Source organism: Megalops cyprinoides, chromosome 4 (assembly GCF_013368585.1).
Source record: "Megalops cyprinoides isolate fMegCyp1 chromosome 4, fMegCyp1.pri, whole genome shotgun sequence".
Taxonomy (NCBI): Eukaryota; Metazoa; Chordata; class Actinopteri; order Elopiformes; family Megalopidae; genus Megalops; species Megalops cyprinoides.
In genome coordinates this window covers 23773234-23786242 of record NC_050586.1, presented here as the reverse complement: position 1 = coordinate 23786242, position 13009 = coordinate 23773234, and the positions used below count along the sequence as shown (strand labels likewise).

Here is a 13009-nt window from a genome sequence, read left to right as displayed (position 1 = left end):
AGAGAGGGCAGGCAACAAGCCTTGGAAATGTAACACATCTGACACTGGCCACACCATTAAGAGCATCTATGAAGCTGTACACAAGTGACACAAGCATCAAGACCTAGCAAAAAAAAAAAAAAAAAAACATCAGCAACATTGAACTTTCATCACAGCGTAAACCGCCTGGGAAAAATTCAAGGGCAGCTGCCCAACAGCATTAACGAACAGTCTGTCTTCTTAAGTCTCCTTCCTGTTGCAAACCCCTGCCAAGCACGTGCCGGAGACAAGGAGATAGAGACCAAAGAACACACAAGGTCAAGCACCAGTGCATATATTAGCATCTACCAAGCAGTAACCCTCAAAGCTGTGTACCCCTTCATGTAACAGTAATATCTGTCAATGCATACTAAAATATGAAATCTAATGCAGTGATATATTTCAATGTCATAGACATATCAGTAACACTTTACACACATCTAATGCATATATTTTAGAGCATATTATTCAAGAAGTCATTTGAGTTACATGCCTCGAAGTCTCCACAAAACTACATAAAGGATACAGAAATAATTGACTTACTTGTGAAACGGTATGCTAAAATATATTATACTCCTCCTCATACAACATTGACAATGCAACCAAGGGCTGCATTCTTCCACACTTTGTTACATAGAATAACACAGGCATATATTCACAGAGCATTACCAACATACACAGCTTACTAGTACCACTGAATAAAATGCTTTACTACAGACCTTATCAGACTCACAGGACTTTTGAAATGTCACTTTACTCATGGTGTGGTACATCATAAGTTTTTGTACCACCTGGAGGATGTAATTTGACATTTGAGAGTTTCTGTGAGCTCAGAGAGCTTAAGCCAGTTTAATGTTGTTTCCTCCTTTCTGGTGGATAAGTTTGGGTCACCCAGTCATGTTTGGTGATTTGAACAGAGACACTGGACACCACCCCTTATCTAAAAGCATCTAACCCATACACCCACCTGCAAACCACCGCACCTATACACACTAGTTCTCTATTTAGTCATGGTTAAAAAGTGCAATTTTCAGCAATCCCTGATTCTTAGAGAAATAGCTCATGTCTAGACTAGGAAGACTACATGGGTTTAATGAAGCACCAGTACCAGTCTCATGAGTCAGCACAAAGGAGTTTAGTGCCAAACATGTGAGCAAACATGTGCCCCTATTTCAGGGAAACAAGACCTTTCACTGCATCACCCAACATGAACGCTTACCAGACATGACAACTTCAATTTCTTTTTTTACATTTGACCCATTTAAACAGACCAAGAAGCAATTTAGCATAGGTGAAGGACACAGCTGCAGAGTTCCACCTGAGTTTTAAAACTCCAGCATCCTCTGGTGGCTCGCCCTAAGTCCTGATCATGATCACTTCATACTGCCGCTGTGGGCAGGCGGATCCCAGCACTGGCTGTTCACAGGAACAGCACACCATGTACAGTGGTTCCAGCCAGGCCCTGATCCCAGCAGATTAAAAGGATGGCCCAGAATAAATTGCTCACTAACCGCAGATAGCAATGCTTATTCAAGGGGGAAGAGAGAAGGCGAAGTGACCGCACTGTGCTTGCCAAAAAACATAGGACAGGCTCCTAAAGGTTGCAAAACGTAACTCCCAACCATAGGCTAATCCATACCATCTCCGAGGAGTACTGCATCTTCCCTTTATGAAATAGTTGTGTTACAAAATAAAATCAAAAATATCCATAAAAGGGAACACATTTTTATCATAGGTGAAATACAACATAAATTGGAAAATAGGTCAAGCATTGGCACAGATTGTAAAATGGAAAATGGCATGTTGTAAATAATGATACAAGACATTAAAAAAAGAGAAAAAACATGATGTACATTTGTAAAAAAAAAAATCCTGTATAGTTTTTAATTCAAATGTTACATCATATTACACCACTAGGCTGCATAGAACTTATTCTGTAATGATAAATTATTGGTCAGATGCAATCGCATCTACAGATATGAATTAATTAAGCTAACTTTTGCTGTAGATACATGTGCATGGATGCCATACGAATACAACTTCAGTGTTGCCATAGGTACCATAGAGAACATATCATACATGCCACATAACCACAAACTATTTGAATGCTGCTTCTGTCTTGTGCCTGTTTGTTTGTTCTGTTTTTTTTCCCCTATTCTGTTTTCAATTTCAATAACCCCCATGAGACAGCACATGCAAATGTTAACAAAATGTTATATATATAGTCCTTAACTCTTGGACTCTTGTATTTTAAAGTACCACATAAATGAATCAACAGCAGACAACCATGCCACAGATGCATGCAGCTGTGAAAAAGGATCTCCCCAGCTCTTGATTCTGTCCACTGCAAAGGCATTCCCAAGTCCTGATAATGGAGGACTGTTCAAAGGCCATATTATGTTCTGTTGCTGCCCCAGACTATGGGGGTTAAGAGTTGCCTTAGAGGCAATGACCATCCCCATGGAGCAGAGGGACAGGTGCACCTGCCAGTCAGCTAGCTCACACAGCGGAAAATGTCCATTATCCTCAGACTCCCCTAAACTGACAGGTTTTTGCTCAATTCAAGCAGAGAGGATGCGTTGAGGAAATCTGTCTCGCAAAGACAGACAGAAATCTGTTCTAAAGCCTCACATGTTCTTCTGGCTAGCGGGTACGTTAGATAAGACTCCTGTGCTTGGTCTTTAATGGCTGCACTAGACAACCTAAAATAAATGATTAATTTGTGATAAATAAACAAGTCTTCCAATGTCTTCTTTTGCCAGCTTGTTTCCAGTGTAACTTAATCAACTCAGACAGAATAGAAAGAAAGAAAAGGGAAAAGGGTGAGGGGAAAAATACACAGTTGCTAAGCAACAGAAAACATCTGTAAGACTTCTGGAAATTATTTAATTTTCAAGATTCTGTCTCCAGGGTTACAGAGGGAAGATAACATTTCAAGCAGTTGTGGGCCTTTTCTGCTGACTGTAAATAAAACTAGCATGCTTGCCTCACTTCCCTCCCCTGACAATTACAGCTCCATTGTGTAGCGCCCCTCACCAGTCTGACCTGTGGCACTGATATGGAAAGCAATATTGGGTGAGCCTTGTTGATACAGTCACCAAGCACTGAAAGCACACCTGCCTGGAACCACCAGTGACACCAGACATGTCTGATATTTTCAAATAAGTCATGATCCAGCTCCTACTGGACAGCTGTACTCATACCATGTGTGCTGGTCAGTCACCTGACCAAATGGGTACACCCCCCCCCCCCTCCTCACCTGACCACATGGCTAGACTGTCTGCTCATCTGACCAAATGGGTACACCATCTCTCACCTGACCACACAGGTACACTGACTGAACTGACCTAATTGGCATACTGTCCACTCATCTGACTGTAACCATGTGGGTGGACTGTCCACATACCGAACCAAATGGGTACACTGTTCACAGACATCCATCATTATTTCACCCTTTCCTTTCTTGCCACTAGAGCAGTTCTCTAGCAAAAAAAAAAAAAAAAAAAACATACTAATAAAGGAGCTGTTGGAACCTGCACATTTGGCACTTCTTAATCTGGTGAACTTTATGGGAAAAGTGGGAATAGACAAGTGTATTACTTTTTCATAAGGGAATGCCTGTCAGTGACCAGGATCTGAACACACAACCCTCTGTTCACAACCCAAAGGTCATTTTTGCTACCCTACACAAGACCTAATTTGGAGAAGGAGCAGCTTGGGAGAAAACATAAGCACAGACCTACTATACTATGACTCTACCACAGTGAAGTGGTTCAGACCTTACATGTTTCAACCTGCAACCCACTTCCCCAATACTGCACGTCTTCTGCGGCTGGTTTTTTGGTTACAAGGTGGGTGGAGCAGTGAATCTCACTCAGAAAAAAAGGACTAAGCTTTGGCACATTGTTGTATTACATTTGGAGTGTACTTACTTTTCCCTCAGTGCAACAGCTTCCTTTGTTTACAAGACAGCACTTTCTTACATTACCTGATAGACTGCAGGCAACATTACTGCTGTAAATCCCCTAATACTTAGTAAAGCACTTGGCCGTATGGTACACTAAGCAGCACAAACATGTTGTGGTGTTTGTATTTAGGTGTTCTGTGCCCAGCCATACACTGATCCCAACATTTTTGAAGAAATAAGCACTGCCACTGTGAGCTACATCACAATAATTTCTCTGCTCAGAAAAATTTCATAAGCACTCATATACACTGAATATACACTTAATATGGAATCCAAAGCATGGGGGTTCTGGTAAAGATAGACCTCAAATTGCTAAATCTTCCACCATACTTTTGCAACGTGTTGTGATATTGTGACTGATGAAGCTGTTTCCAAGTGTGCAAGGCACTATGGGAATAGGAAAGAAGAAAGGAGCACCCACGTGTATTTAAGAATTGATTCTTATAACAAATTTCCTTATGAAATGGTGTTAAAACAATAGATAGATAGATAGAGAGAGAGAGAGAGAGAGAGAGAGAGAGAGAGAAAGACAGATAGATAGATAGATCTCAACTGCTTCTGCTTGGAGAAATGCCAATCACTGCTTCCCAAAACAACAAAAATCTGCAGTCTCTTAACACCGTCTTGCTTGTTTGCTACGAGTTACCAAGGCAGACACCTACATCAGAGAGACAAAATGTAACGGTAGCAAATGGAAAGGGCTTATTTTGAAACCCTAATCACTCAGACAATACTAAGATAACGGATTTTTTTATGAAACAGGGAAGGTAGGAACCTCATAGATTATAATTACATTAAGTCAGTCAATATTGGCTTAGTAGATAAATAACTACCAGTCCTTAACCATTTGTCTTTATAGAGCTGATATGAACTAAGAGGTTTATCTGGTTTATTCTGTGATGCAAGTAAATAACAACAACAACAACAATAATAGTGATAATAAGAATAAAAGACACACTGAATAAAAAGTATCCAGGAAAACAGGTGTCTTATTTTGTGATAGATTTTCTTGTAATGTGCCACCATTGCTGGTATAGGAAAAGTAAATGTAAGCTAAAGTGATATAGTGTAAGATTACCTTAAAATAGATCATTAACAGAATATGTGACATATCCAGGACTGTAAAACTTCTCAGCCAATTGACCTCATTGTACCATTTCATAATTCTGATATATATAAATATTGCTATCTGTTAAATAGCTGCCACCTGTTTCCATAATTGTTTCCAAAACAGTGCATTCATGCAATAGGAGATGAAACGGAAACAACTTTTGAAATTACATTCAAAAAAAGACACCAATGGATCATGTAAGTTCTAAGTATGCTATTAACACTGTGTAGTATTTTATTGCTTTCTCTTTCGTCTTTTGTTTCTTTTCTTTTTTAATGGTATTAATGTACACTTAATGGCCCACCAGACGTGACCGGGAGATTTTCACTTGTTTCATTTTAAACTTGCTGTTCATTGGCCATGCAGTCAAATCAGCGGTAAATGACAACCTTAAATATGGATCATATACACACACATAAACTGCTTAAGAAAAAGAGCAGACTTGTGGCTTACTAAGTGACCAAACAGACACACATGACACAGGAATTGACACAGGAATTTCATGGGCCATCGACACTCTTGGCCTCATTACAGCTTTGTAGCAGAGGCCTTGCTTATTCCTGATGATTATTTTTACAGTTTCCCTCACTTTGTCCTGCATCGTGAGAGCACACTAAGAATAGCTCACAGCTGGCCTCTTACAGCTCACATATTTCACACTCACACCGTCAGCTTCCAAAATATCTCCTGCCACCGAGAGCCCCGGGACTGCCACCCCCCTCTCCAGCCGTACCTTTCTTCACTGGCAGGCCCCAGGACAGGCCCCGTTAGGGCAAGATCTATCACTGGACGGGAAGGATTTATTTTTAGGATTCATGGCAGACCTCTTCCTGTACCCTCTCCCCCTTCAATCACCCTCTATTCGGCAAGCAGAGGCCGTTTGGGCTGGTTAATAGGTCAATCGCAGTTGGAGTGACTCGGGTGAGACCTATACATCACATGAAGGAGAGGGCTGGCATTCCCCCAGCAGAGCTATGACAGGCCAGACTGTACAAGATCCTGCTGCCCATCTGTAAAATGGATGTAGTGATTAGCATGCTCCCCTGACCTCGCAGTGAAGCCAGGAGACAAAGAGATCTGATCCTGGGGGAGTAGGCTTCGAAGATGAGGAAGAACAGGGGGCTAACTATTGAGAAAAAAAAAAAACTTTGCTTAAAAAAATCCATGAACAACTGGAAGTCTGCTTTTTGAGAATCAACTGCTAATAAGAATCGGATTGTTTGTGACAGATGTGATTATTATGGGCGCACTTTAGTTCTTGAAGGAAGTTATGTAAGAGGGAAGTTATAGTGAAGTTATTGTTATTCTTATTAGGGAGCCAAGAGAGTTGCTGTAGACCTATTGCTCTTGTTAAGATTTTTCCAGGGTCCAACCACCTGGGACACCCCACTGTAAATGTTCAGAATTTTATGTTGCCATAAAAGTCCCAAATCTTGCTATACATGAATTTCCTCGTGTTGAACGCAAACAAACTTCTGCCATGTTGAATTGTCCAGATAATGTAACATTAAGACAACATCAAATTCTCAACCATTTCATGAATCAACACAGAGCTTTCACTTATTTGTTCTTTTGAATGTTATTCCTCTTTGAAAGGTTTTACAATGTTTTAAAAGGTATTACAAATACATAACTGAGAAACAATCAGCATGAATTTTGGTACCACACCTAGGAACAAGTCTCTAAATTTCATGGTGATATATTTGGAGGTACCACTGCCAACAACCCTATTTGCAGTGTGGCAGGTAATAGTTTAATATATATTCCTGAAGTGGTTGCAATGGCCTGAAATTTGGTAAGCAAGAATCTTGTACCAGTCTTTCCTAATATATTTAAAGCAAACTAACTACATCAAACAATATGTCTGCCATGAGGCAACCAAACTGCTGTTATACTTTTACATCTGAAAAAAATACAGAATTGTTCAAATTTGATCTGTGTTTGCAGAAATTAACAGACCCATAAGAAGTGTCACAAAATCTGGTGTGACTTGGTTGTGTGGTATGACTGACATACTGGATGTTATTTCCTGAAAACATTTTTGAAATTTAGGCTTAGTTTAGTCTAACATATAGTATTTTCTGGCATCTTGGATTTCTAGAAAAATCCTTACATGATATCTCTTCATAAACCATTTGGACATGGAATTTTTAGTAATCAGTTCTTTGAAGACTCTTCTTTAAAAATCATTCATGGATTGCTTCTTCTTTAAACTAAATGGTTGCCAAAAGCCAAAATATATCCTTCTGAAATAAATTCAATTATGTTCAAAACTATAGGAAATTGATCAACCATGGTAGCCATAAGGTTACATAAGGTTACAAGCAACTTCCTTTTGGTGCTTTACCCAAATAATCACTGACTGCAGTTGTACAGTATGCTATATCGTAATCATTATATGCAGCATATTAAACTGGCTAGTTTTTCACATTAATATTTACATACTACCTTTGTACTCACAGCACCTGATTGTTCATTGCTGCCACACAGTGTAGATTTTGTAACTCTCCTTCAGCTGAGTAACTAACTTTTCTCTCTTTTACAAAGGGTAGTACAGCTATACAAACTTCCCCACCTTTGAAGCAAAGTGCTTTGAGAGATTATGGAAAATGACAGGGATAGTTTGCTACCCCAAAGTCAGTATTCAGGGTATTCATATTTTACTAAGTGGCCAACAATTTGAAATGTTTAAAATCACAAGAAAAACTAAAGAAAACATTTCCCAAAGTAGTAGTCAGGGTTTAAAAAGCAGGTCATGTGTAGAAAGCTGGGCACAGGAGCTTCCTAGGGTCTGACATGTAGAGAAGTCTCAGCTTCACTGTCATGGATGTTGACAACTCTGAAATATGCAAAATATTTAGACAGTTTACAGTCATTTGAATGGTCTTCATAAAAACTGGTCAAATGTTGTCAATTAAGTCATCCAGCAATAGTTACTTTAATAGGACCTTTTCTCTGTGATGTGTCCTTGAGAAATCAGATTTAAAAAAAATCTATTGAATGATTTTTTTTCTAATATGGACAATGCCAGCATTGCTAGCTATTTAAACATAAGCTGCCATTTCACTTGTACAAAGTGTACTATGGTCATCAAACACAAATGACACCTTTTTGTACTTATTTCAGGCTTCAATGAGGTTTCAATTTAGAAGTGCAGCATCGAGATTTTGATCATGGAAATGGCTTCTTTGAATTTAGTGACTTGTAAGCACTTAAAAAAAATTAATTATAAATTATATCTGAGTTCATCCTCTGTTTCAGTTTCATAGTTACTAGGCACGCCTTGTTCACATGGAGGAGACGATTTCTGTGCAATAAATTTTAATTAAAGTTCACTGAATGACATTGAAACATCTGAATGCATTCAACAAAAACTTTGCAAAGAGAGCATGTATCTTATTTTATATTTGTCCTGCAGGCATGTGGGCTGCAATCAAAGCTGTGCTATTCGGACAAGTGACTTGGAGCTCTGGAAAAATAAGAAATGCAATTAATTTGTCTGAAGGACATGAGCTTCAAAAAGCTTACTGTGGAAGCCTGGTGTATCACACTGTACTTTCATTTCAAAAGCCAGCCTTAACTAGCAGGGTTCCATCATGAACATTCCCATTTTTATGCCTGAGGAGAGCAAAGGCAAGATAGCATGTGTGTGTGTGTATGTGTGCGTGTCCGTGCACTTGGCCGCTGGTAGTGCTGCTCCCTGCGTCATGGACTGTGTTTTCCCTGCGCTACATATTTCAGCTGTGACGACAGCATGAGTCAGTGCAAAGAACCTGCCCCTCGCTCTCCACTCTCCAGCAGACTGAGGCTCAGGAAATGCATATTACACACAATACTTCTCTAAAATGAAAACAGATTTTCTTCTCTCACCCCTTCACTCCCCTATTCTTTTTTCCAGTGGCACAGAAGCTCAGTTAAACACCAGTGCCAAATCACAGGACTGCCCTGCTTTGAGCTTATCCCTCCAAAAAAAGACATGCTGGAGAGTTTTATTGGACATACGGTGATCATGAAGACTGCCATACATTCCACACCTTCAAACACACTCCACTTCTGTTTTTAAACCAGTGAAAATTATACCAGTGTTTTTTGGAGTTTATTTGTTCATTTATACCTGGAAGAAAGACATACTTATAAAGTTCTCACAGATTGTTTACTTTTTTAGGGCAGAACAAATTTCTTAAGAACAACTTGAGTATATTTCTGGTTTTCCCTTCCAACAGGCATTCAATGCCAAACAGGATGAACAAAATCATTCAGAGCGAACTGATGAGATGAAAAGTAATTATAATGAAAATTGATAATGACTGGATATGCTCTTAAGACTCATGCCACTTAAGTCTGAATTCTAAACTGTAATGGAGCACAAATTTTCCACACAAGTGACATCTCAAATCAAAAGCCATTCTGCACTGGCATTGTTTTGGTGAGCCTTTTTTTTCTCCACCTCAACATGCTCTTGTACAATAAGGGATCTAGCCAGCCCAGCCTACTCTACTAAACCAAGGGCCTGTAATTTACATTGCCCTGCCTCTTTCTCAGACAGCACTTAAAAGTTTGCAACTGCTTTGCTGCTAAGTGTGACTCCGCTTATAAATATTCAGAGCCAGAGTGAGCCTTTCACCCCGAAGAGATGAAGTCGCTCTGTAAAAGAAGCATGGAAATTTGCCAGCCAACCCTGCTCTACCTTTTGTGAATGAGAGTATCTGAGGGAAGGAGTTGCACTTTGGGCAGTTCACAAAAACATCAAGGACCCGCGCAATAGGTAAATTATTTCCTGTTGCATGCCTTGAGGCACCTCAGAAAAAAGGTGGGATGAGAGAATAGCACTTGTACAGACTAAAACAAAAACAATCTGAAGTTATCAAATGTAAGTGTCAACAGTTCAGCAATCAACAGTGTTACACAGTCTACTCTTTTCAAGGGGGGTTTGGGCTGTATTTAGACATCTAACCTGTGCCCAAACTCAGGGGTATGACCATACCACTGACCGCGTGAAATGACCCAGACATCAGCCGTCCTTGCTTCCTGTTGTTATGCAGTATTGAATCCTTTGAATATCACTACTAAAGTGCCATCCACAGCATAGTCCTTTCTGAGGACACCCCTGAAAAAGCTGGCAGCATGTAGGTCAGGCCACTCCCTGTAAAACTCCTCATCTCTGCTCACAACGATTAATAATAATCCCCATGAGAAGCAGAACCCGCTCCACAATCTCTCGCCGCTGTGCACAACATGAGGGCGACAGCTGATCTCTCTGATTTAAGTTCCACCATGTACTTCTCTATTCGACTGAAGTCTGCCACTGGAGAGGATTCATTCGCTTCCTCCATCCGAATCACTTTATTTTCACTCCGTGATTACCTCCCTGGTGGAAAGTGCAGAGGAAATTGCTTTTTGATACTTCTCAATTATTTTCATATTACACCAGATCCTAATAGCATCTCACAAGCCCCTCGGTATCATTACAGCCTCTGAGCGTGCCATGTGTCCCATTATGGCTCAAGCTAAGTATTGCAAAAGTCGCAAAAGGACACATTTGTGCTAATAAAAATGAAATAAAGACTAGTTCTTCATTGGCAGGTGCCAGTTGTGTACAGTGACCTCACCAATAAGCAGTGACAAAATTATCATCAGAAGGTCCACTTTCTGTTTAACTATGTTTACTGTTTTACAGCCATCCTGATTCTACTTAAAAAGTCCTGAAATACTTTGAAAGACAATTACCACTGACAGCATTATCGTTGCTTTCTTCCCTGTTTTAAGTCACTTTGAACAACCTGTCTCCCCGCCACATCATTAGTCTGTTTAAACCCGTTAATTTTGTACACAAATATGAATTTTTGCACATGGATGCACCAACATAGCTATTAAAAATCACTAATGGTTAGTAGTATATGAATGACAAGACACACTTTTTTGGAAGTTAAGAGAGGTGTCTTTCCAACTTTAAATGAGATACCGTGAAAACTGCTTTCTAATGTTTGTAAACGCGGGTGGCTCCACTTGGTTCATATGGCCTATCAAAACAATTTCTACGAGCTGGTAAACTCCGTTCCGTGCGCCGTGTTAATGATTAGCTAATCATGGTACCGACAATTAGTTCACCTTTGTACTACGAACACAGAACTCTCCTAAGCGTGCCCCAGTCGGTTTTCTAGTCGAGAGGCTCCCCATGAGTGTTTTTAATTTGCATAGTTCATTCCCTTTAAGCGCTAATTTGCTTTACTGTACCAGAGAGAAGAGGTTGGAGTGGCAGTCTTCAAGGCTCGCCCCGTTAGCCACCCAATTCGCTGCTGCAGTCATAATCGTCCGGGGTCGTCAGTGCTGGGCATGTCGAAATCCTGGGTCGGTACCAAGACCGAGCCGTGGCAAATAGGTTCCTTCTCAAGAAAGCCACGCTATACGCTGACAACACACAAATTATTGACAGCCGGATGAGGGGCCAGATTTGAAATGTAATCCCCCCCAACCAACCTCCCCCAGGGAAAATGTATCAATAATGAATTTATTCAGCAAAACGATTAAATATTTTCCCAAGACACGCCGAATCCAAACTGGAATTAAAATAGACATATAACCTTTATCTTTAACGTTTCCGATATGAACTCCAAAGAAAACTGTGAGGTTATTTTGTAAATCCAAACGTATTAGCAGATGTGAACAATCATGGAATCCAGGTCATGGGGGTCCGAATCAAATCATTACCAAACACGCATAAAAAGAAAAAAGATCCTCGTTTTAATCCATGCAGGAAAAATGTCACACTGTATCCACGCCAGTCCTCTCAGTTATTGTATCGATTAAATATCAGTTTAATCCTTACAACGTGTCCTTATCTTTTCATGCGAAAATCCATTTTAATGAAAAAATTATTGATAATGAACGTGGAATCCCAGTGTTCTCAGAACTTCACGAAAACGCAGTTGCCATCTGACAATGTGTAAATGGTTATTATCATTCTAGTCAACATTAAAAAAAAAAAAAAAACACCGCGACAAGTGACAAATGGTTGGAGTCAGTCAGAGGTGAACGATGATATTCTGTAGATCTGGTAGAAACAGTGATTAAATATATAAACATCCATATAAAAACAGGTATAGCTAAGTCCTGGTGATTCTTCTAGCATGGAGAACGTCTCCTGAATGCAGGAAAGAGTTTAAAAATCGAAACCGTTAGCACCACAACCTTATGCACCAGTTGTGATAGTTTGCGCGAATTGTAATGGTTATTTATAGTATTTCTTTCTTACCGCCGTGCCCTGACAGTGTGTAGTACACTAGAGGCAATAGAGAACAGGAATGTTTCCATCCTTGTTTCACTTTGAAAATAACAGACTGCATACTAACATAACCAAATATCGAAGGTTGTTTCTTCCGCAAAAAGCAGCGATAAATCTCGTATACAAAATAGTATCACAATTTTCAGTTTCGATTTAAAATATCCACACATCTCATTTCTTGCACAACCGAAAAAGTATCCAGTCCATCATCAGGAAAACGGCAGTATACCAGACGAGGGTTAAAAAAACCCTTCCTTCCTTTCTGTTTTATATCATGACGAAACGTCCTCTTCCAGCAATATGAACCCAACGCTTTCTTTGGTAATTACGATAGCTAACAATCATAATCATGGTGTTCTCGAAAAAACACAATGACAACTCAACAATGACGCTAGCAATCGCTTAATTATGATTAATAAATAAATGCATCATAATCGCCGTTCCAAATAACAGTGGAACACGATTCATGAATTGCGTCTATACCCCCTTCAAAAATCAACAAGAATATGAAAAGAGTGGCAAAATATGTCCTCTGCCAAGTCAGGGTTATTAAAAGGTAAGAAAATGCTGACTATTGGCAGTTAATGTAACCAGCTGGCATCTGTAGCAAGCTGTGTCTCCCTTTTCAGGC

The 13009-nt window shown here is 39.8% G+C and overlaps 1 protein-coding gene across 3 annotated transcripts in view; it reads right to left on the bottom strand.

Annotated features, from left to right (window-relative positions):
* LOC118776529 (mediator of RNA polymerase II transcription subunit 13-like) overlaps window positions 1–12016 on the bottom strand; it is a 69859-nt gene extending 57843 nt beyond the window's left edge. For all 3 annotated transcript variants that reach the window (XM_036526890.1, XM_036526892.1, XM_036526891.1), the window contains exon 1: window positions 11331–12016. In XM_036526890.1, coding sequence (XP_036382783.1) covers window positions 11331–11402 — 72 coding nt within the window. In that variant the 5' untranslated portion in view covers window positions 11403–12016. The remainder of the gene's footprint in view (window positions 1–11330) is intronic.
* Between the last annotated feature and the right edge of the window lie 993 nt (window positions 12017–13009).